The sequence below is a fragment of the Kryptolebias marmoratus genome, linkage group LG8 (genome assembly GCF_001649575.2).
Source record: "Kryptolebias marmoratus isolate JLee-2015 linkage group LG8, ASM164957v2, whole genome shotgun sequence".
Taxonomy (NCBI): Eukaryota; Metazoa; Chordata; class Actinopteri; order Cyprinodontiformes; family Rivulidae; genus Kryptolebias; species Kryptolebias marmoratus.
In genome coordinates, this window is record NC_051437.1 from 9,085,038 (window position 1) to 9,108,741 (window position 23,704).

Here is a 23,704-nt window from a genome sequence, read left to right on the forward strand (position 1 = left end):
CTGCACACATCGGATTCTTGACCAGGTTTTATTTTTTGAAAAACACAGCTTTAAAATCCACTTATCAGTTTTACAAAAAGTAACATTTAGGATGAGACGAGATTTACAAAGAACAGTTTATTACAACACAGGCTGGAGGGTCAGTGGTCGGCTGCTCCTACATACTGACAAATGGAGTCATAATCCAGCGTGAAGACTTCCTCATCGTGTCGGTCGAGCTGGACCATCGCTCTGCACTTGTTCTTGTCCCGCTGAATGATACGGCCAACCTGCTCAGACAAATAAACAAACCGTTTAGTAAAAGTTAAATATTTTCAAACACGTACACACAACTGTAGTCAGACGTTTACATCCGCTCATCGTGGGTCAACAATGTGGGGGCTTTTATAGTTTATCTGAACTGTTCCTTTGTCCAGGGTGGAATGATTATACAACAAACAACTTCAATGATTTTAAAAACAATAATTGTGTGCACAAATTCGAATTTATTGTGGATTTTCTCTAATTCACACAGGGTCAAAATTACTCATACATTATATGCTCAAATATATACATACACTCACTTAAATCTGTTTATTAGTGGTACTGAAGAGTCTGTTTTTTGACTTGCTAATGCCTGTTAACTTATCGTTTAAGATTATGACTGCAGCTGGTAGTAAAAGGATTTGTTTGACAGCACTTTTTTGGACTGACCAATACTCATCTGTCAGCCTTAGATGAAAGAAAACTGGTTCAGATGTTCAGGAACCACTGAGGCTCGAAGCTGCTGGAACACCAGAGTCTCTGTCCACAGTCAAGACAGTTTTACATCAACATGGACTGAAAGAGAAGCTCCTGGTCCAAAAACACTTTCAAGATTGGCTGATATCTGCAGCAAACCAAATGTCTTCTGGAGAAAGGTTTTATAGTCAGACAAGACAAGGATTGAGCTATTTGGCCACAATGACAAGAGGTACATTTGGAAGAGTCAACCCTAAGAACACCATCAGCTGTCAAACATGGACAACATGTCCTGACGCATGCTCAGTAATCCAGGGCAGAAAAGGTAGATTAGATTACTTCTTAGATGATACGTTTAATCTTTTATCCTACAATGCTGTTATTGAGAGTATCGCTTGAATAGCAAGTGGCCAATCAGGGCCCTAACGAGATGATGGTCCTTATTTGCATGTGAACGAGTTTTGGGCGTCACACCTGACTGGTTGATTCGTTATGCGAAGATGCTGCTTATAAGGCTGCGTTTGCCTGCAGTTCAGACTAAAGAAGTCTTCTGGTGGACAATGACTTAAAGCCAGGTCTGTACCAAGAAACCACCTAATCAAAATAAGATACTAATTCTCCCAAGAAGAGTGGTCAAACAGGAGCTTGTTGATGGATACAACACTCCTCTGGTCAATTGGTTTTGAGCAGCTCCCTCAAAACCAAATAGTGGGGGTGGATGCATATATTTCAGCCTGTAGGTATAGTTTTGAACATGTGAGGATTAGAGAAAATCCACACTAACTTTAAACCTGTGCACCCAGTTCTTGTTTTTAGAAATAAGTGAACTTGTTTTTGTATAACCGCTCCACCCTGGGAAAGGGATGGTTCGAATAAATCATTAAAGGCCAACATTAATAACACATCCATGCTCATCTGCTCACCTGTCCCCTGTGTTCACCCAGTACGACCATTACCGAATCGTATTCACCTTTCGGGATGATGGTTTCCAGCATGTCCTGCTTCACATCTGCCACAGAGTAAAGACATCACCAACATTTACCGTAGAAGCAGTCAGGAGGAGGCTGGGTAATCAATCACCAGTTATTATCCACACAATGACTTTTCTTAAGCCCCGCAAGGCACTGATTATCTCTGTAATTCCATCAAAACACGTGGCGACAACATATACGCTGTCTATATGTATGAGCTGTCAGAAAATATGAGGTTTAGATTAAAATTGATGAACAAATAAGAAGTATCTCTGCATAAATCACATTCATCACATTAAGCAACACATTTCAATTATACAAAAAAGGGGCTGAAGCCATCAAGTGATAAAAAAAAAAAAAACTACAGCATACAGAACCTGAAAATTACAACAATTTAAAAATAGTAATTGTGAAGAATACTGAAATATTTTAAAAGATGGCAAACTGTTGTTTCACAGATTGATTTGCTCTGTGTTCACGTCATTTTCTCATCTTACTCTTGTGAATAAAATCAATTCCCAAAATGCTTACAGCTGCTGTTTTTTAAAGAAACCACAGTTCATAACACCATGCCTTAACATGCTCTATTCTCTCCTACTAAAACAGGGTGTTAACGACATGTAAAATATTTCATCAGTTCTCAAAGCTGATTTTAAACTTTAGAGGCCGTTGTTATTTTACATGAGCAATGCATTCTGGGTCAGTGATGCCATGGCCATGCTCGACAGTGACCAGTTTAATACTAATGCAGTTTATACACCTTTTGGATGTAGTTCCAGTTCACAGGGAATCCTCACCTGGCTTCAAACCATGACAAAGACATCTTCCTACACACCTGCAGTCGTGTGCCTGACACTTTCTCCATAATTCATGCGATCATTTTATCAACTTGAGCCAATAGGAATGAGTTTTGCTTGTTGTAAGAGGAGCATGTAACAAAATGTTTGAGTCTTGTACATAAACAAAAATACCAGGCTATGAATGAAAAGATTTCCTCAAATATAGTAAAAACACATTTTGCTTGTAAGGAAGTAGTAAAAAAAAAGCTGAGAACAATGAAGACAAAGTGACACCTGGGCTGCACCGATGACTCACCGTCTAACAGTCTTCCCTCTTCAGTTCGACACACGCAGGTGAACGGCGTCAGGACATCCTCCACTCGCATCTGCACAAGAGTCAGGCTGATGTTAAAAACTGGCAGAAAGCCACACGAGACTAACGTGGCGTAATGTTCCCTGGCTTCTCAGTAATCTGCTTCTGCTGCTTTGATAACAGCGTCATTCATTTAAAGTGAGAATTTAAAAAAAAAAAAATCCAAATTAAAGGATCTCAGAATTTAGTAACTAGAAATATTCCTTGTTCTAAAGGAGACTTGTAGCTTGAAGCATTGTAGATAAAAAACAAAACATTTTAAGCAGGATTGTGACAAATTTTCACTATTACACACACACTCACAATAAATACCAACGATTTATACAAGTATTTCCCTTTAATTAAAGGTAAATGATGACCCAAAGAAAATATGCAGAGGCTTTGGTACCTTAGAGTTGTAGTACCTGCCGCCCTTAAAAACTTTGTCTATGAAGCGAACTTTCAGGTCTCTCTGGAGCCACGAGGGGGGAGCTGCTGGCTGCTTCGCTTCTTTTACTGGAGGCTTATCTCTACAGGGAAGGAGACAAAAGTCAAACTCAACCCCTGATTGGTAACTGTAAGAAATTAAAAAGGCTGAAATAATCCACTGATCACTTGGAAACATGAAAATTGTGTGTGTGTGTGAAAGCGTACCTGTCTTGACTTGATTCTCTGTGTTTTCTCTTCCTCTCGTCTCTCCCTCTGTCTCTTTCGGATGACTTGTGTTTTGTTTTGTCGTTGTTACTTTTGTCCTTCTCTTCTCGTCTCTGTCGCTCTTTCTCTCGCTCCTTTTCCCTCTCTTTCTCCTTTTCCTTGTCTTTGTGGGCTTTACTGAGTCGGCCTGTTTGGTGAAAATTAAAATTAGAAAATCATCATTAGAACAAAAAAAACAAAACACACACATCTGTGTGACTCTGACTCATGTTATTCTAAAAAGAGTCTTTACTGTAGATACAAGGTGTGGCCTAATCTGCTGTTTATGTTGGTTGTTTCTGCACTCTGCATGAAATTACCTTGAATAAAAGAAAAACTCCTTTAGCCCAATAAACTAAGTCTGAAACTGGTATTTATTATGAGACAATTTGCCAGTTTAGGAGTTTGAAAAGCTAAATAATGGCACTACTCACTGAGGTCTTTGCTGTTTTTGTCATATTCTTTTTGCCCGACCAGTTTGATGCCGTACTGGCTGACTGTCACCGTCTTTCCACCGATGGCGAGCTTCACCACCAGGCGAGCGTTGTCTGCGTCAACAGCTTCTATCTGAAGGACATTAATGAAAGGTCAGAGAACTTCTTCCGGAAATAAAGCATAGTTAACAGTAGACAAATGATCTACTTGTTTTTTTTACTTACCTTGCCATAAAGATCTTTATGCGCCCCTGATTCCACCAACACACAGCCCCCCGGGCCCATCACTAGTTCGTCCTTCGCCCGCTCCTCGCCTGGCTTCGGGGGACGCTGGTGTCTGCTGGGCTCCAGATCCTTTATCGCTGAACGATCGGCTCCGAGGCCCAAGCCTTTCGGACGGAGCTGGTGTTCGATTGGCTTCACATCTCTTCAGCCGACAGGGAGAAAGAGAATAAAATCAATGAACAAAGATCTGGACGAGCAGGATCAAAAAACAGGCAGGAGGCAGACACACCTTCAGTTTGGTTTGGAGGATTAAAGTTAAACTGATAACAAATGTGATGGATCGAGGAAACTTGTCCTCTGTGTAAAAACAGAACATCTATTATTACTGATTTTATATTTACGGTCTGTGTGGATAAGAAAATAATCAAATTATCCATCCATGAGATCCTGTTTCTTTGGTCATTTTATTAATTGCGATACAAGAAACTGCATATATGTTTTTTCAAGTGCCATTTTTAATTTAATGCTGGCATATAGTGCTTGAAATATGAAAATATATTAAGTATAAGCAAGCTACTGAAATAATTTGGTTAAAATAAACAGGTGTATTAAAAATAAACATCAGGAGATGTTGAAAAGTTCAACAATTTCAAAATGATGTTTCTGAGTGTAAAAATAAAAAGGATTTAGGAATTTCATCATAGACAGTGAATAATAATAATAGTTTAGTCAAAGAATCCAGAGACATTTCTGTACAAAGGCAACGAGACAAAAACAAACTGAAAAGCTGTGATATTGAAGCCTTGAGGCAACACTGCAATAAAAATAGAAACACGACAACAACTGCAGTGAAAATCTCTTCAGGAGCTCAGGAACACTTCAGAAACCAGAAAACACACTTCGTTGTTGCATCCACGCATTCAAATAAAAGCTCCTCACTGAATATAAACACACACGCCTATTAGGCAAAATATGATAATATTATGTTATCCATTGAAACTTGTGCATCATAAAACAAAACATTACAAGAAAACCGTTCAATGAACCACGAATTAGAACATATTTTACTTTAAAACTACATCAGCTGCTCTCCTCAGTTGAGTTCAATGCGACACGATATCTCAGTTTTAAAAAGGCTTACGGCACTTTTAAATGTACATATTATATAAGGTTTAAATGGTTTTCAAATTACTGCAGTATTTATTTCTTTTGTAAACAGCATTTTCACTGCTTTGGGTTATAAATTAGGCAACAAAACAGTGAAGTGGTCACTCACTGTTTAAAGGTTCGTCCGATGCCTTCTTCTTTCTTCCAACCCATTCCTTTAAGCATAGCAAGGCCATACGCTTCGACAGGAACGGTCTCATAGTCTGCCTCTGTTGACTGACAAACACATACAGAGACATTATCTACTTTGCGATCAAGTGTCGTTAAACCCAAAAATAAAGAAAGAAATCAGGAAACAAACTGCACAAAGGCTTAAATGAAGATCTTGTGTAATCTCCTAACAGAACTGTTAATGGCATCTGACAGAAGAAGCGGTTTGTAACGTCTGCCTTACTCAGCCTTTTGGCCTCGGGCTGTCACACTCAGCCCGGACGGATCTGAGCACCCCCCCCCCCACACACACACACACCACCCCATTCCTGTCTCCACTGAGGGCTGTCCTCTCGGGGTGGCCAGGAGACGCCTCACGCCGAGGAGACAGGATTAAGATGAGCTTGGGGCCACACTGAGCCAGTTCGCCCCGACTCTCGCGTGATGGAGCGCTGACGTGAGCTGATACCGATGGAGACACGCAGAGCCTCTTGTGAAAAGAGACAAGAGGAGATCTGATTGGTTGCCCCCATGTCTCTGGGGATAACGCTGATGACTGTCTGCCACCGAAGCCTCACTGCACTGACAGTCGGCACCGCATGTTTGCGCAACTGTACGTGCATGCAGCCGTGCTGTTTTACCGTTTTACTCAGCATTTTCACACACTCAAATTTCAGCTGCCAGTCTACTGTACATGACATTTTGTTCAGTCAGGTATTTTCATGTCCTCTCCGAAACGCCTGTCTAAAAGATGCTATTGCAGTCTTTCTGTCACATCATCCTGTTATTTATCAACTTTAAATTAACTTGGACTGTGAGAGCCTCACCTTCGGTAAATATCTGATTTCCAAATGCTTTCTGCAACCAAAATGTTCTCCCTCTGTTCTTTATACGCTCTCATGTTTGTGTGTATTTTCCATGACCTGCCTGTTGTCATGAAAGTTGCGCTGAAACATGAAGATATTATCATGAGTTGATCTACACACAAGCAAATGCATATACTTTGTTAATATGGCAGATTGTTGCAGCAGATTCAATCATATTGTAAGACTTTTTGATGAACTTTTTTTCGGCTATTATCTATATAAAAAAATGATTTTTGAAATATTTTCCCATACTGATTTGGTTATGCCGCATAAGTGATTTCTGCTGGTACTTGAGGCAGTTTTAAAGCCTGTTAAGTACCTCTGCCAACAAGACAGTTGTTTACACGTCAAAGCAGCTGATTTGAGTTTTTCAAGGTCCAACTAATGCCTGGGAACAAGACCACATGCATCTGAACTACAGTATTTTGAGTTTCAAACTTGGTTGAAGGATTATATTCCCATCTCCAATACCTCTCATTCCAGCTTTCAGACTAGATAAAGACAGCAGGCAGTCAGCTCTACTCAGAGTTGCTGCAGGTTTAGGACATCATTCCCTTCCACCACAAACCCTTTAATAATGACCCGCTGACCTCCGCCAACGAGGTATATGGTTTCTGTAGCGTTTCTTTGTCTCTGGACAAGATTATTCAAAAAGGTAATGAACAGATTTTGATGAAAGTTTCAGGAAATGTTGAGGTTAAATTTTAGTGGTGATCGGGATCACAATCCGGATCCTACAATTTTTTTAATGACCCTATGGCCTGGGCAGAGGTTTGCGCCCTCAGTGTTCCTCAACATACAGTGATGACTTTATGCGGTGATGGTGTCATTAGTCCCATTCAGACTTAGCAACGATGTAGGTCTTGGCGGAGGTTTTGCTTCTAGTTGGTATCTATATTTCTTATGTAAACGGCACTTTACTGTAGCAAATTAATATATTTTTTAATAGTGTATATATAGCAAAACCATTATTCCTCTTTAGAGTTTTAACAACGTTTTATTCTAATAATTTTAAACTTTTCCTACACCTCAATTCAAAAGTTTAAATTACAAATGCTGGCTTATTGGCTCTAAAACAAAGGGTGAGTGCCAGCTTCCACTGAAGAAATACTATATATAAGAATCTGTGTCTGATGAGTTGTTCCTTTAATTACATTTTCTCACTCTCCACTTTGAGGATTATTAGGATTATGAGTTGGTAATTCATTCATATATGTTATGTATATGTGTATATGTATATATACGAATATGAATATGTATATATTCTTCCCCTCTGCCGTCAGACTCCTGAACAGTTAGAACTGGTAACTCTATAATCTCTGCCTTGGCCACGTCATCACTGGTTGAAGCAAAAAAAAAAAAAAATTACCCTTTGTCTTTCTTCATTGTTATATTTGATACCTATTGCACCTGAACACCGAAGCAAATTCCTAGTCTGTGAACCCTGTTCATTGACAATGGCAATAAAACTGATTCTGATGAATTTTGTTAAAGACTCAGATTACTTCATAACTAAATTTACTCTCACGCCTCCTACATATGAAGTCCATATATCTGTCCCGACTTACAGATTCAGGCCGCAGGTCCACCTTTATATGGTCTCCGTCCTCGAAGCCCTCTGGGACTTTGTTCTGCATCAGGAGGGGGATGGACAGATTGATGTTTCTGTCTGATTCTGATCCATTCTGCCACTGCTCCAGCTGCCTCCGTGAATCTACGGCCGGAGGATACAGAGACAGGGAGGTTTCGTTGAAGCTGGTTTTGCTCTCACTGTAAACACTGACGCGTTCCTCTCATACACAAACCTTCAATAAGTTCTTTGACGGCCTGAGAAACCATGGAGTCATTGTCTTGCCCCGATCCTTGCGTTTTGTTTTCATTTTCAGTCGTCTGAGCCCCTCGGTCCGGTTTGTGCCAGCGGTTCTTCTGGATCAGGGGGATGATGAGCTCTTTTGGCTTCTCGTTTGGCTTTGAGCTGAAAGAAGGAAGACGGAGGTTAAAAACAAACACTCCTTTATGTGGCTAATTCATGTAAACCCACACGCAGTGGTTCAGAGCACAACGACGTAATATGAGATTTAAAACGTAACCGTTACGTGAACAACTGACAGCATTAGCTTAGCCCGGCCGGTTAGCATTACCTTTGCAGTTCGTTTCTGTCAACTGCAGTCAAATAATCTCTGTCATCACTTTTGGTCGCAGTGCCACCGGCGGCGGGTTTAAATTTGTTAACAGTTTTAGTAAAACCAAACGACACCGCCGCTGTCTTCCTCTCTCCCTGCTCCTCCACGGCGACAGATTCGGTGGCCTCTCCGCGCGACGCCATTATTGTTTGGAAAAAAAGAAAACGAGGCGGAAGCGGTGTATTCTGGGAGTTGTGGTGCGTTTTTGTTATTCTGTTGTAGCCTCCTGACAGCAATGTACTACATATCCCGTCATGCATCGTATTTAAAGGCGCAGAGTGGTCTGGTAGTACTTGGGAGGGTTTGTGTCGAAGTTTTTCTTTAAAACAAAGAGAAAAAGGTACAGTTTATAGAAAATATGTGCAGTTTATATGTTTTTATAAATACATAAAATATATAGAAATATTTTAAGTTACTCAAAGCAGAAACAGTTAAGTAGTCTGTAATTGCAATTACGTCAGTTCTTTACATTTTTGGAAAATATTTTTTTAAGTTGTGTCGTGCTTTTTCGCGGATAAGCTTCTGTTCGTCTTTGGTTCTCACGCCTTTAACATGCTGGCTGAAAAGTGCAGCTGCTGATGCAGGTAGGTCTCAGGAACCTGTGTGGGAGGTACTTTGAACTCCTTTACTCTCCTCCCCTCTGTGCTCCTCAACTTCTCAGCTTAACCTTCTCATTTCCCCACGCACCGCCGCTTCTTTCTGCGCAAACATGCCAGGAACATGAGCATTCTCTTTTTTTCTTTTTCTTTTTCTTCTATCTTTTCCTCAGGCGAGGCTTCAACTCCGGCAGCACCTTCCCTGGAGTTCAATGACACCTATAGTTGGTCAGACCGACATTAATGTGTGTACTGCCCCGGGTCGCGCGCGTCTATGTGATGGTGAAAGGAGGATGGAAGGAAGGATCTGACGAGCAGAGAGGGAACATGGAGGTAAGAAATTCTCAATTTATTGTTCTTTAAAGTGTGTGTGTGTGTGTGTGTGTGGCGAGGAGGAGGGGGGACCACTTGGCACAAGTTAAAATAGCTCGTTTTGACCACAGCCATCCACCCTCCACGCTTCTTCTTCTTCTTTTCCTTTTCTTTTTTTTTTTAGTTCACAGCGGTGCAGCAGCTGCTAAAAAAATGATCAACCGCCGATAGTGTGTGTGTGTGTGTGTGTGTGCGTCTCTCCCTGTGTGTGTGTGTGTGATTCTCCCTCGCTCTCCGCTCTCTCTCGCTCTCCACGAGATCACCACAGCTCTCAGAGCATCACTAGTGTCCGAACATCCCGTCAGCCGTGCAGATCGGCTCCGACTTTCTGCGGGCTCGGCTGCGGTGATTGCATCTCCTTCATCGCTGCGTTTCATCGGGCTGAGGCTCCGGGGGCTCCTGCTGCTGCTGCTGGCTGCTGCTTTGTTGTTTTATTATTTTTATATATATTATTTTAAAGTGCTGGCTTCTCCTTTAACCTCAGCAGGGTCAATGTATATAGACGCGTTCAAACGGATCCTCTTTGAAAGGCTGAACTGCTTGAAGAGAATGTGTGTGTGTCAGCGGCAAGGCAGGTTAGTATTGTGCCTAAATGTGAGAAATCTGAGAATCTGCTGGGACTAATCTAAATGTGTGTGTGTCTGCAAGAGAGAGAGAGGGGGGGGGGGGTAGTTGACTGACAGCATGTGTGTGTGCGAGTTTGTGGGACAGAGAGTAAACAATATAAGGTTTATTATGAGACTGTTAATTCTAATAGATGAAGTTTCTCATCCAGCTGGTGGTCATGTTTGTGTGCTCAGGCTGAGAGTTTCGTCCTCCCGTCTCTGTGTCGTTTCAGAATTTCCAATCTCCCTCCCCGCAAATTGCCTTGATGAAATCTAAAACAGAAGCCCTTGTTCTGAGCACCTGCACCCCTCTTTGCCGTGAATAATAGACGGATTCGAATAGTTCTCAGCCAGGTGTGCGTGCGTGCACGTGCCCAGGCACGTGTGAAAGCGCGCGCGTGTTCCGTTTTTGCTGTTTGTTTGTTTGTTTTTTTAAGGGTGTGTCCCAGTTCTACACGGGGAGCTCGTTTGCAAAGTGATGGATGCCCGAGCCCGAGTCAAAGCGCGTGCAACGCTCCGATTGTGGGGCGCGTGCAGGCAAGGTGGCGCTGCTAATAGGAGTCATTAATTCGTCGGGAGCGGGAGATCTCACGTGCAGCTCTGGTCCTTGCATTTTTTTTTTTTTTTTTTTTTTGCTTCCCATCCAGGAGCTCGGCAGCTGTTGTGCACTGGATTTGAGAGATAAGATTTTCTTCTGCGTCTGTGTTTTTCACTCATTTCAGCCCTCCGCCCAAGTTTAACCTCACCACCACCATCACCAGCACTGCTAACAAGAGGGGAGGATGAAATGAGGCGCACTTCCTGTCTGTGGTAGTAGTGCATGTCACCTGGGAGTTGTTGATTGTCTAATTATGTACCTCCTGCTTCCTTTGGCATCATGCATATTCATGCTGCTGTTTTAAGGTGAGGTGAAAGTGTGTGTGTGTGTGTGTGTGTGTGTGTGTGTGTGTGTGTGTGTGGTTTGTGGAAGGCAGTTTACCCTTGACAGTGCAGGTCTACGCAGGCACATTCCCCCCTCCATCTGTGGTCCAAACCTTTGCTCCCGGCCACTGCATTTGAATTCTGCAGTTGTAGCCTGCTCTATTCTTAGTTCCACAACACTTTGTGTGCAGACTGACGTGAAAACAACAGCGGCGCGCCCTCGCCAGAAGTGCAGCCCTCATTTACTTTCAGGGAAATTCTGTCCTCGTCGCCTACAGTCAAGTTCGCGGGGCCACGCTCGTGAAGTGGTTCGCCGGGACTTAGGTGGCGAACCAGCACCAGATCCGTAGTGCGTCGCACAGCGTTCACGTTTGAAATGTCAAGAAGGCAATGAACGTATCCTTGAGACAGATCTGAGTTGGACAACTGGGATCAATATCAGGTGGTGAGACAGGCAGCGGGAGCAGAGGAGGGTCACCTTCATCCATCCCCACTAAATCAGCAGTATCTCTCTTACACACACACACACACTGTGAAGGCCTGCTTAGGTTACAAAACTACGACCTCACAAAAAGGCTCATTATAGCCAACTGAACCTTTCCTTCACTCACTTCTGAATTATTCATTTTGCTGTTGTGGTTTCAGCTGTTTCTTCACCTTCTGCGTGGATTCTCCTCTGCATTCTTTCCAGGCTGACTCTGTTTTCTGTCTCACCCACTTTTAATTTGCCTAATTCCTCTCCGCTCGCCCTCCTCTGCCGATCTTATCCATCAGATTGTCGAGGAGCCAATCAGCTGCATTTAATTAAAACGCTCCCTTCCTTCTGATGGGAGCTAATCGGGCACCGCAGCGAGGAATGCGACACGTTCAGTAAAAGAGGACCTGTTGTCATCGTGGCGTTCTTCAGGAACACCGGAGCGTACTCAGCACAGTGCGCCCCCACTTATACACCCCTCCCTACGCCTTGACCTTGATCCTGTGACTCTGAAGATACAGTTTCCCTCAGAGGAACATCACCGAGCTGCTGAAATCCTGCAAGGTGTTTGTGTGTGTTGATGTTTAAGTCTCCTCTGCAGCCCTTGCTGTGTTCACCATCAGAGCAGTTTTTACAGCAGCTGAATAAAATCATTCTCTGCAGAAGAATTAGGATTAATGGGGTGCAAAAAAAAAAAAATGTAGTTGTTTGCTTTTTGCGAATTGAGTTCCTTTCAAATGCGTCAGGGAGCAAATGTAAACGGCCGTGGCAGTTCTTTTGAGCGTGTTTCTCAGCCCACACACGTTTAATCTTTTATTTCTAAATCTGTCACCGCTATCTGTTTTGTGTGGAGCAGTCGCGTGCCCTAGATTTGAAAGTGAGCGAGCAGCAGCGAGGCTTCTTTGTTGTTTAGTGTAAATGTTGGAAGGGGAGAAGTCAGAAATGAGTGCAAGGTCCAAACCGGGAGAGTTCTGGTGTATGTTTTCTGTCTGTCTGCCCCTCCATCGGTGTGTAATTCAGCTGAATTTTAAGGGCACTGCTTGTTTAAAATGCTTTACTTGGCTGACCCTCAACTCTCCCTGAGGAAGACGCTGCAGGATTAGGAGCTGAGTGCTTCATCACAACTTCAATTCACCCGAGGAAGTCTGTTCATTGTGTTAGGTGGAATTAGTGGAAGATGTTTTTATTATTTTAGTCTGAATATCCCTCATTTTTTCCAAAACCATACTTTGCTTTCAGCTGGAGGGGAACCTTGCTTGTTACTGTGCATAGTTAACATGTAATCTTTGTACTTTGAAATATATTACCTTGAATTGTTCGCTGTTTTCAAAATTTATGACCGAAATATTAAATCCTAAAACAATGAACTATTTAGGGTAAATTAATCTGCTGTCAGTTTAATAATCTTTAAAGAAATAATGTTAAACATTAGGCCAAACTAAAAACAGGAATATTAAAATTATGACTTTTTCTACCATCAAATAAAGTGGCTGTTAAGTTTCTAACTACTAAATGGACATTTGTTATTTCAACTAAAATAACATTGGTAAAAATGAAGGATTTTAAAGGAAACTTTAGGTATAGTTTTATTATTTTGATTGCATAGTTCTGTTAGAATCTGAGTTTTGGAATTATGTTTTGTCTTCATGTTTCAGTTATAGTTTATTGTTTGTGTTTTGTCTCTTCCCTGTGCCTCAGCCAACATTCACTTTACCTCAGTCACTCTCTCTCTCTTCCCCATTCTCACCCATCTACACCTGCCTCTAGCTCCTTAATCATCTCACCTGTGCCCACTTCCACTAATCACCCTCTGCCTTTAAAACCCAGTCACTTCTCTCACTAGCTGCTGGTTCATTGTCATTCTTTGCCTCCCTGATGTGCCGTCCTCCCTGTTTGCTCGTGCCTCCTCGTCTCCCTTTGGTTAATCTCTGGTCACAGGTCTGTTCATGTTTTGTTTAGTTAATGTTTTTGTATTTAGTTTAGATTTTGCTGCCACGTCAGCCTTTGTTTTGGGTTTGCCTTTTATTTCAAAATAAATTTAGTTTTTTTACCAACATGAGTCTGCGCTCAGGGTTCGCCTCCTTCCACCCCGTTCATGACAAGTTCTTAAACTTTATTGAACAAAAGTAGGAATACCAGATGCCAACTTAGACATTAAAGACTTCAATATGACACAACCCCAACCGCCTGGAAAAAATAGCCTTAATTTTTAGTTTTATTTGGAAAACTGTAATTAATACTGGATGTGTTGTATTAGTTTAGCATTTTAAAAGCATTCCTCTGCACGTTAGTCTTCATAAAGCCTTCTTCACAGAACGTGACGACCCCGCTGCACTCTTCATGACTTTTTAGGATGATAAATTTGGAAAAGGCAATCACGGTGCTGCTACGCTCTTAGGATTTGCCTAATAGTTCTTTTCTCGCTGTTTTTACCATCCCAAAGATGCTCTCCTGCCCCCACTCACCACGATCACTGCGCCTGTCCTGGCAAGCTTCTGCCTTGGGTGTCACATCTGTGCCAGACTATTTCCATGACCTTATCGGGATCATGATAGTAGCCTAAAAACACGAGGCCAGCGGTGTCGTCATCCAGTGTGAAAGAGGGGAGGGCTTAGCCTGAAGCAAGAAGCCCATTACCTGAGAGATTTGATGGTCCCTTTAATCCAGTAAAAAAAACCTAGTGCTTATATTGATATTAGTGCAAAATTATTAGAAACTATCTGCTTTTCTGATATCTGCGCAACTCCACTTTTGTTTATCTGTTGAAAATAGCAAAAGTAATTAAAAATCTCAAACACAGCTTTAGTAAGCCAAATCTCTTGTTTGGTTTAATCAACAGACCGTTTGATTAGGAGCTCAAATGGTTTGTTAGTTAATGGGTAGATGAACCGGCGTCACTTTTGTTCTGTAACCATTGGAAGTAATAAGTTTGAATTGCTCTCTTCAGACAAAAAATAAAATAGACCCTCTGCCTTTTCATTTGTTTATTCAATGCCGGTGTTCACTGAGAGAACAACAAATGGATCCTTAAACATGCTGGTCACATTCGTGCTGACAGAACACACAGTCAGTCCATCAATATCTCCCAAAATCCACATTTAGGGAGGACAGCTATTTATTCCCTTTGCTGGCTCTCACTGTGCAGGCATAAAATACAAAGTAAGCTTACATAAATCCACGGAGCATTGTAGCTGAGCTAATTGAACAGGTTTGTTTCACTACCGTAGACTTCATTCAGAGCAGAAACAAACGGTGGATGACAGAGGAAGGCCAAAGCTCCACACATGCTTTTATAAACATATACTATGCTGCTTACTTCATGCAAAACAATATTTTGGGACATAAACAATTAAAAATGTGGAGGGAAGCAAAAATTAATTAAACCAACGAATCAGAGCAAATGCTTGATTGTGTTAGAAAGTTTTTGATCTTTGCAAAAAGTTGACCAAACTTCTGTCTGCTGCGGTCAAAGCCGATTATGTCAGGGAGTGATACAAGCTGAGAGACTGCTTTGATGAGGATGAGGGCCGGCACCTAGATAGGCATCAGGAACATGTGGAGAGTCACGAGAGCTGACGGTTGGAGCTTTCTTCTTAAAGCCAAACACACAGTATTGATACAGGCAGGCTGATACTGACCTGGATGATGGAAGCAGGATGGCTCTATTAGGACAAATATAAGGAAAAAAAAACACTAAGAACGAACTGTAATGCTCCTTTAATTTAAAAAAAGTAGCTGTATTCACGTTTCTTCTATGTCCGACACCTTTTAAATAAAGAAATTTAGTCAATCAGGCTCTCAGTCACGCTGCATCTAAAATCTGCGTAATTGCAGAGCCCTCAATGAATATTACATTTTTTGCTGACAGGGGTCAAGAAAGATGCTTTCAGTATGAGAGTGTATACCTTGGACTTCAACCTGCTGGATAAATCTGTCAAAGTAAACCTTTTTTTTTTTTTTACAGCCTTGCCGGAACTAATTTAAACAGAGCAATTCAATTATTCATCCATCGTAATTGATGAGTTTTGCTTACACGCTGCTTTTTTTTTTTTTATTCCCCCTGGAAGGTCCTTCCAGACATTTCTGTGGTCCGGTGTCAGCAGCTATTCCCTCTTGTCCTTGCCTCCTCGAGTCAGGTTGACTCGAATTATCAAGCTGCGTGGCAAAATTCCTCCCTGTAACGTCAATAAATGAACACCCTCAAGATGCAACCTGAAATAACAGCTTAGCTCATTTGTCGTGTAATAAAAATATTCCGCTCAGGACTATGAGCTGCCAGGGATAAAAACGACTGCAGCCTTTTTAGACTAATCACCAGTAAGACTTTAATTGCATAGGACCGCTGCTGCACCGTGAGCTATTATTACAGCGTCTGTGAAGTTTAAGAGTAAACTTAAATTACAGTTTGAGCCCCCTTTTAGTGGAAAAAAATTAATTATTGTGGTAAATTAAATCAGAACTCTGCGCGCGATTTGGAGCATGAATGTTCAGCGCCGAGTTATTTTCAATCAGCAAACTCTGTGTGGCTCAGCTGTTTGTATTATAGACTGAGTCATAATAGCCTCTGGCATAACATGCTCACTGAATACAAAGATATGTTGTGGAAATTAAAAAAAAAAAAAAAAAAAAAAGTGGTATTTCTGAGAAGAGACTACAAGTCAAATGAGTGTTTGGGCTGTTTTCTGTGGTTTGAAGTTTCAGTGAAACGCCGGGAGGATTCTGTGCATGTCGCCGCTAGAAAGGAAGTCAGGGAAATTTGATCTGTTTCGGTCAGCTCTTTTTTGACCTAGAGGTCAGAAATCTCAATAGAGCATTCTTTTTATAGAGCTAGATATCTTAGAATCCCTATATTTTGTTGCAGAACCGGATGTTTTTAACTGTATAATTCATGCAGTCCATACACACATTTTAGTCACTCCTCTGTAGAAAAGGAAATGTCACTCTGTCCACCACTAGCATACTTCAAATTGGCTTAAAAATTGTCCCACATTTTATCTCCATCTCATTTTGTGATCCAGCAAAGACATAAAGGTCATTTTATAGTTATGTTTCCTTACCAAGCTGTTGTGTTGGTTATTTCCTGGAATGTAATTAAAAATGATGACGATGCACCCTGACCTTATCCTTGGGGCTGCCCTCTGAATTTCTGTCCAATTCTTTAATTCTTAATTTCAGCTAAACTAACCTGGAACAATAAACTGGGTCTGTTCAAACAAGTGGAACCAGTCAGAGTAAACTGAGCTTTGCAGGCCCAAGGTTTTTACAAATATCACACGTACACTTTGTCTAAGATGCAGCCATTTTGAATCTTTATTATTGCAATGAAAGGTGGGCAATCATGTAATTTGACATGTGTCTGTTTGTCTCTGTTAGCAATATATCTTATAAACCACTGGACAGATTTTAATGAAACTCCCAGAAAGTAATCATTAGAGGTATCATAGATTCAAAAGCCTATTTTGTAGTCAACCTGATTCAAGATGGCCACAGTGGGAGTCTCTAAAATGTCTCTAAATGTTCATAGTTCATAGTGAGTCACAGAGACTTGCAGTCTTATTGCTTGAATTTTGAAGCAGTTAAAAAAAATAATGATGCATCATTGTTTTTCTCAAAATAATCGCTCCGTTCCCACAGACGAATCAGTTTTTATTCTTGCATTTTGACCCCTTTTTTTAAATTTTGTTTCCATAAATTCTAGAGCTGCATTTTGAAATCTGCATGGGAGCCTTCTTCTGACAGAAAATGTCTGAGGCTACAGCCCTGAATGCCCAGGTCTTTAAACCAAAATGGTCCAAATCTGCCCATCTTCGTACAAAGGTATACTCCAGTAAGGTTGAAGTGGGTACGATGTGGGTGGAGGTAGACAACAAAATAATGTGCATGGTCAAGAATGCAGTTTTACAAGTTTTACACATAAATAGGCTGTGATTTTCAAAAATTGGACGCTCAAAACATGACCACACAACCCGCTGGTCACTTGGGGGCACTGAGACCGCAATTGAAAATTCAGGCATTTTCTCACAATTTCGAGTCACCAGCTAGTCTCAAACAATCGCAGCCCAGTACTGTGCTTACAGACACTGAGCTGACATTTGTTGTGGTAACACCTGAGAGGCGTCCACCAACACGTAATCTGAGCCCTAATAGGTTGCATGAGATCCTTTAAAACTTTGCAAGGGGGAGGGTGATATGCATTCCTTCAAGAGAAGCTTCTTTCATTGCGATGGTTTATTTTTGAAGTTTTGGTTTTGAAATCAACAATTTGTTCCTTTTTACAGTCAGAAGGAACACGACGGACCCAGATAGAACATTTTGTTCCCTAACATCTGGTTATTCATTTTCAGTCTAGAAAATAATGTAATGGGGTTTGTTTTTATTTGTTTGTTTGTTTTTTTGTGAAAATGTAATGTATTTCTTCATGGAAGAAATACTTTAAAAATAGCACCTAATGACGTGTGAGCATCGCTGCACAATGAGACCATTAGGGAAGTCCAGAGGAGGTGTTAGGGTCTTGAAACATTGGGGTCTTAGCCCAGCCCTAAAATCTTTAGACACAGACATCCAATAAGATGACTTTTTTCCACTCCCAATAAAGACTGGGAGTGGAAAAAAAAACGATGAGCTTTACCTACCTACATGTTGCTGGTTTATTGTAACAAATAGCAAGCAACAAAAGCAGAAGGTCGTTCTGACATTTTATCTTCTTCACTGATTCAAAGGTGTAGACCAAGGAAAGGCTGAGAATACATTCACAATACTATTTAGACTTAAAACAAAAAATGAAGCTAGACATCTAAATTTCAGACGCGGAGACATTAAGCAATCGAGTACCCCGCCTGTTTCCCAAAGACTGTTAGAAACAGGCACTGACTGCCCCGGACTCTGAATAGGAACGAGCAGGTATGGAGAATATTGGATGGATGTATTCAGGTTGAATCCCATTTACAGATGCAGATGGTCTCAATGTTTTCCAAGCTTTAATAAAAATGGTTTTAATACATTTTTATTACCATGACTCAGAAAACCAGACCCTTTGTGGATCGACCTGACTGAACAGAAAAGTTAGAATAAACAACGTGTGTAAATTAATGTGAGAAATCCTGATACTACAAAACACTTGTCTGGACAAGGGTTATAAAATGTACAAATTTATACTTGAGTTTTTATTTGTCTTAAGCTGTAAACTTTTTTCGTACAATTTAATTAAATTCTTCATATAATTTTTTAGTGCTGCTGTAATAGTATCAGCCTACTAAGCAATAAAACAAAACAAAACAGCCATTTACTGAATATTATTACAGCAACGTGTTTACCTTTTTACGGTTTCAAAAGATAATGACACATGGCAGTTCTTCAGTCACATAATTGATTCAGTCAGTCAGTTTTTGACTCAATCAATCAGTTACATTAGATAATGGAAAACAACATTAAAATATTGTAACTTTGTTGTTCGCAGTACTTAAAAGTAAATACAGACAATTATGAAAAATATACAAACATATTCGTGATAATCCTAAATACTAGCCAACATATAATTATTTGTCACCCATATTTTGAGGCTCACAATCATGTAATTGCCTTTTTGTGTCTGTCTGTTAGCAAAACATCTTATGAACAACAAGACAGATTTTAACAAAACTCTTAGAAAATATTACTTGAGCATACATCTTTTACGGATTAACATTTGGAGTCAACCTGATTCAATATGGTTGCCACAACTCATCAACTTTAGCAAACACAAAAATATAAATCTTACAGACATTGAGCTCAAATTTAATGTGGTAGTAGCTGAGAGTCATCCCCAACACGTCCTCCAAGCACTAACAAATCGCACAGTGTCTTTGTTTTAAACTTTAGCATGCAAGGTGTCGGGCGATAAGCGTTCTTACAAGGATTACTACTTTTAATTGTTAACTGTGACCAACTTAGACCAGACAGGAAACAAACTTTGGTTTCCTCATATTTGATTTATTGTTGCTTTTGTGCTTTTCTCTGTGTTCACATACAAACAAAAACTAAAACAACAGGAAACACTGACAAACGTCACGTGTAGTTTAAACGATAGTTTCATGAACGTTTGTGTGACTGTGTGCAACCAGGTAAAAAGGTTTGACAAAACCCGTACAGTATGAAACCCTCCCTTTATTTATAATAATTAAATGTCAACAGATTTGAAGATGAACACAGCATTGCACCTGCTAAAGGTCAGCCTGTTATCATTGTCATTGTAAGAATGACGCTGAGGTTCAGCTCATTTAGTTTCTTTCCTTGCTGTGCCTGCAGTCAGTATTACGTCACAGAGCTGCTCACACAGCTGTAGATCTTTAATCTTGTTTTAATTTGAAGCAGCATGAGTCAGTGAATATGAGATCACCATTTTACCCTCACACTGGTTTAAAAGGCTGCATGCTGTCATTAAAGAAATTTCTCTTTACATCTCAGATGTGTTTAAACGCGAGCCGACGTTTATCGAAAATGGCTGATGAGAATTTAAATGCGTACATGTGTGAACGGACAAAACTGCGGAGGAACATTCCTGACTTGCCTCGATGACAGCCCAGAGTTGTGTGTTTACTGGACACTGATGAAATGAGCGTGCGGGGCCGGCGTGTGGCCTCAGCATCAGCAGCAGCAGAGAGACGGAGTGAAGCAACGTCTGGGCGTGAGTCTGCAGCAGGACGAGTCCAGGCGTCTGCGGCCCTGACAGGCTGTGCCTCATTAAACCCCCATCAGACCCAGGAGGTCAAGACAACAGCCACATCTCAAGCCAAACACTCTGCCTCCCTGTGCAGACACACACACAATACCGCTGTGCAGCCGAGAGGATAATACTCCAAACCTATCAGTTTTATTTTTAGCTTTTTAATCTTTACTGCTGACAAGTTCTGAGAAATATTTAGATAAAACACAAAGAGACAACTGGATTATAGAATTATTTTAAAGACTGACGCTCATGGGAATACGTTGGGTAATGTTACATGGTAAAAGTTCCTTTTGCTTTTATTTTCTTGTCACAACACACATAAGTCTAGTGGGTTTTTTTTTAATGGCAGATGGCTGGCTGGGCTTTGGGGGAGCAGGTTGACAATGTTCCTGCAGAAGGTTTCACAGTGGGGTAGATGAGGAGGGAAATGGGGCCACGGTGTGGCAAAAATGACACGATTTACTTCATTTTATGCTGAAATAAACAAAAAAATGAACTTACTTAATTGTGTTTATTCAAATGTGGTAAAAGAACAGTGACAGCAGTTGTCTGTGATAAGATACTGTAAGGCAGAGGGGTCCTGATGTTGCAAAACCTGAACGGTTTTTCAGCTTTTTCTTTTTTTTTGTTTTTCCCCCTGAGCTGCACTCCTGCAAGGTCAAACAATGAGTGTTTTGCCAACCTCAGGCTGTGCAACGCCTCTCGATCTCACTCTGACCTTTGTGCTTTGCTTCTTTCTCTCCTTTCACTTCACTAGCTGCGCAGGATAAAAGCGCAAACAATTCATTTTTCATTTTAACACGATTTTGCTTTTAAAAGTATTTCCTTTTGTCCTCATTTGCCCATGCTTGTACAGAGAGCCTCCCTTATTTAGTTGACCAGTCGAACTGGGAATGAGGAGGTTAGTGGAAAGGATTAGATATATCTTGTTCTTGTGGAATCTAACTTATTTAGGTATTCTCTGTCGGGGTACAAAAACCAGGACTTTGGTAGGGCTGAGCTTAGTGCTGCAGGCATTAGAGGACATGTTGTTCCCACCCCTCAAGGGTCGCCATAGGAGAAGACATTTGTTTGGCACACCAACACAAATGATTGCATCTCACAGCTTAGCAAGTGCTGCTTCTAGGAAAAAAAGTCTTTACTTATTTCAGTATATAAAAAGATATTTTGGCTATTCTTGGACACAGTCCCCCATAAATGGCAGGCTTAGCATTAGGCAAAGGTAGGCAAAACCTCAAGATACGAGGGGCCTTTAAAAATACCACATAATTTATTTGATTACTAAAATGTATTAAATGTGTTTTTAAAAGATAGTCTAAAATAACTTTAGCATGCTAAACAGAAAAATACATCTTTACCCATTAGAGCATTGGATTGTTTCATAGTCGCTCTATGGATGTAAACAAACAGTGGTGTTTGCTGCCATAATGGAGAAGAAGAGAGGAGTTAAATTATTTTTTTTATTTTTGGCAAAACTACCAAAGATAAAAAGGCTTTTTTTTTACTTCAACTGACAACACAAATCCTATTAAAAAGCTACAAGAAAATGTTGCTTGGAGCACTTACATTAGCATTAGCATGCTAACAAAGTTAGAACACCAACTCGGTCAGATTCCCGACCGTCTATGACCTCAAAATCCAACATGGATGTCTCGCGCATAAAAAGTCATAATAGCTGCAGTAATAAAGTTTAATTTCCCTTCTGTCAGAAGTGTAGACCCGTCACTGTAATTGTTGTTGGCTTATTAGAACACAAGGGTGTAAGCCAGGCTACAGGCAGGCAGGTTTCAATCTAAAAGGTTTTTAATAAATCAAAACAAAACTCAAACCAGTAGGTGACCCACAAACAAAAACTGAGCAGAGAACTTCAGGCTGTGACAAGGAAAAGTAAAACCATGGAGCTTATATCCACCGAGGGGGGTGATTAGTAACTGAGAACAGGTGCACTGATTGCAGATGAGGTACAGGTGTGTGTGTTAAACGCTACAGGGGAAACAATGAGCAGGAAAACAGAAAAACACCAGCAGAAATAAACACTGAAACACACTGATAAGCAAGAAACTAAATTCTAAAACAGGGGAACACAAACTAAACCAACAAACATAAAAAAAACCTCATTGTTATAGTCACATATACAGTACTGTACTGCCTCTATTAGAAAACATGTTGCAACAACACATAGGGAAACATTGATTTTGGCATGCATTGCTAATAATAGTTAGCGAGGTCACCGAGCACAACAGTTTGCACAAGTTTGGTTTTCTGAGTTGCATCTGGAACGTTACGCTCTTCCCAGGTTCGAGTTCTGATTTCCGAGGCGACCAAAAGGTAGCATTAGCAGCAACAGGTAGTTTGTCCTGAGTCAGTTCAGTTTGAGTCAAACTCCTCTGATGAGAAGCCAATCGTCTTCAGGAATCAAAACAAAGTTCGGTTACCTTCACTTAAAACATCCTAGGACGACCCAGGAGCCTGATAGTCTTATTGCAGCTCTAAACAACCTGGCAGGTGAGACTTACATGTAAAAATAAACAGTCGTAAACAAGGAGGTTTTAGTTGAATATGGATTGAAAAATAATGATATGGTAGTGAAGTGGAGGGCCCCATGCTTGTGTTTTGCCCTGGGCCCCAAAATTACTAAAGCCCCCTCTGATGACTATGATGGCTTCCTCAACTAAACGCTCTGCTTTTTGCCTCATCAGTATTTTATTTGTTGTTGTTTTTGTTTTTCATTTTCATTATTCCCACATTGATCTCCTTTGTCTTTTACTTGACGTGTCGTGTTTGTCTTTTTGATGCTGATGCATGTTTGTTCCTGTCGTCCCGCGTGTTCAGGTGACAGCGCTGCTCTGATCACGTCACGGGAACATCGGCTGTTGGTTTGCATCCCAGCTGTCACATCAGGGTCGTCTCAAACAAATCTTCACCGTGTCAGCTCCATCCTTAGCCTCTCACGCTCACATCTGCTCCTCGGGAAGCTTTTTTTTATTATTTATTTTTTTTTTTTTTACCACAAAAGCTTCAACTTTTCAGTTACTTTGTCCTATAATGTCTCTCCTTCTAATTAGTTAGAGGAGCTCTGCCATCACTTACGGTGTTTCAGCTCACATAATCTGTCAGTACTTTGCAATAAAAAGAAACATACTTATTTTGCCACTTCTATCTTTCTGGCATTACTGCACATTTTAGTGGAACTTGCTCAAGTGTTTGAGTCATGGGCGCTCCGGTTCTTGGCTTGCCTGTCAGAATGTGCGTGCATGCGTTCATGCAGTGCTATTTTCCCATGTGACCGAGTGCTGGAATGCACACCAACACCTGTGCTGTCTGTTTACACGTAAACATAACGTTGGCCTGGAAGCGCGGTGAACATGAGGGACATGTCTGATTCTGGTGGCTCCAGTGCATGTCGTTGAGTCCGCGATGTGTTTGCATAAAACAAAAAGGTACGGTTCCCATGCGATGTTATTCCTGAATTTCAAGTTGCCATCCGTTTG

General features: G+C 40.9%; 2 protein-coding genes across 5 annotated transcripts in view; one reads left to right on the forward strand and one right to left on the reverse strand.

Moving 5' to 3' along the window:
- Nucleotides 1-12: 12 nt before the first annotated feature.
- gpkow (G patch domain and KOW motifs) lies at nucleotides 13-8,815 on the reverse strand. The gene is made up of 11 exons (XM_017409714.3): nucleotides 8,499-8,815; nucleotides 8,163-8,332; nucleotides 7,926-8,071; nucleotides 5,451-5,557; nucleotides 4,175-4,376; nucleotides 3,950-4,082; nucleotides 3,477-3,663; nucleotides 3,232-3,352; nucleotides 2,787-2,856; nucleotides 1,644-1,729; nucleotides 13-269 (listed from the first exon to the last, which is right to left on the reverse strand). The coding sequence occupies exons 1-11, from the start codon at nucleotides 8,798-8,800 to the stop codon at nucleotides 141-143; spliced, it is 1,653 nt and encodes a 550-aa protein (XP_017265203.2). The 5' UTR covers nucleotides 8,801-8,815; the 3' UTR covers nucleotides 13-140.
- A 254-nt stretch (nucleotides 8,816-9,069) lies between these two features.
- The window catches only part of LOC108232106 (membrane-associated guanylate kinase, WW and PDZ domain-containing protein 1), a 43,553-nt gene continuing 28,918 nt past the window's right edge, over nucleotides 9,070-23,704 (forward strand). Inside the window, exon 1 of one of the 4 annotated variants that reach the window (XM_017409693.3) lies at nucleotides 9,070-9,469. Coding sequence is in view for 3 of the 4 variants with exons in the window: in XM_025004495.2 (XP_024860263.1) it covers nucleotides 10,001-10,083 (83 nt within the window). In the remaining variant the exon portion in view is untranslated. Of the gene's footprint in view, nucleotides 9,470-9,704; nucleotides 10,084-23,704 lie in introns of those variants that run through there. The other 3 variants (XM_025004495.2, XM_025004496.2, XM_017409692.3) reach the window with 3 other exon arrangements.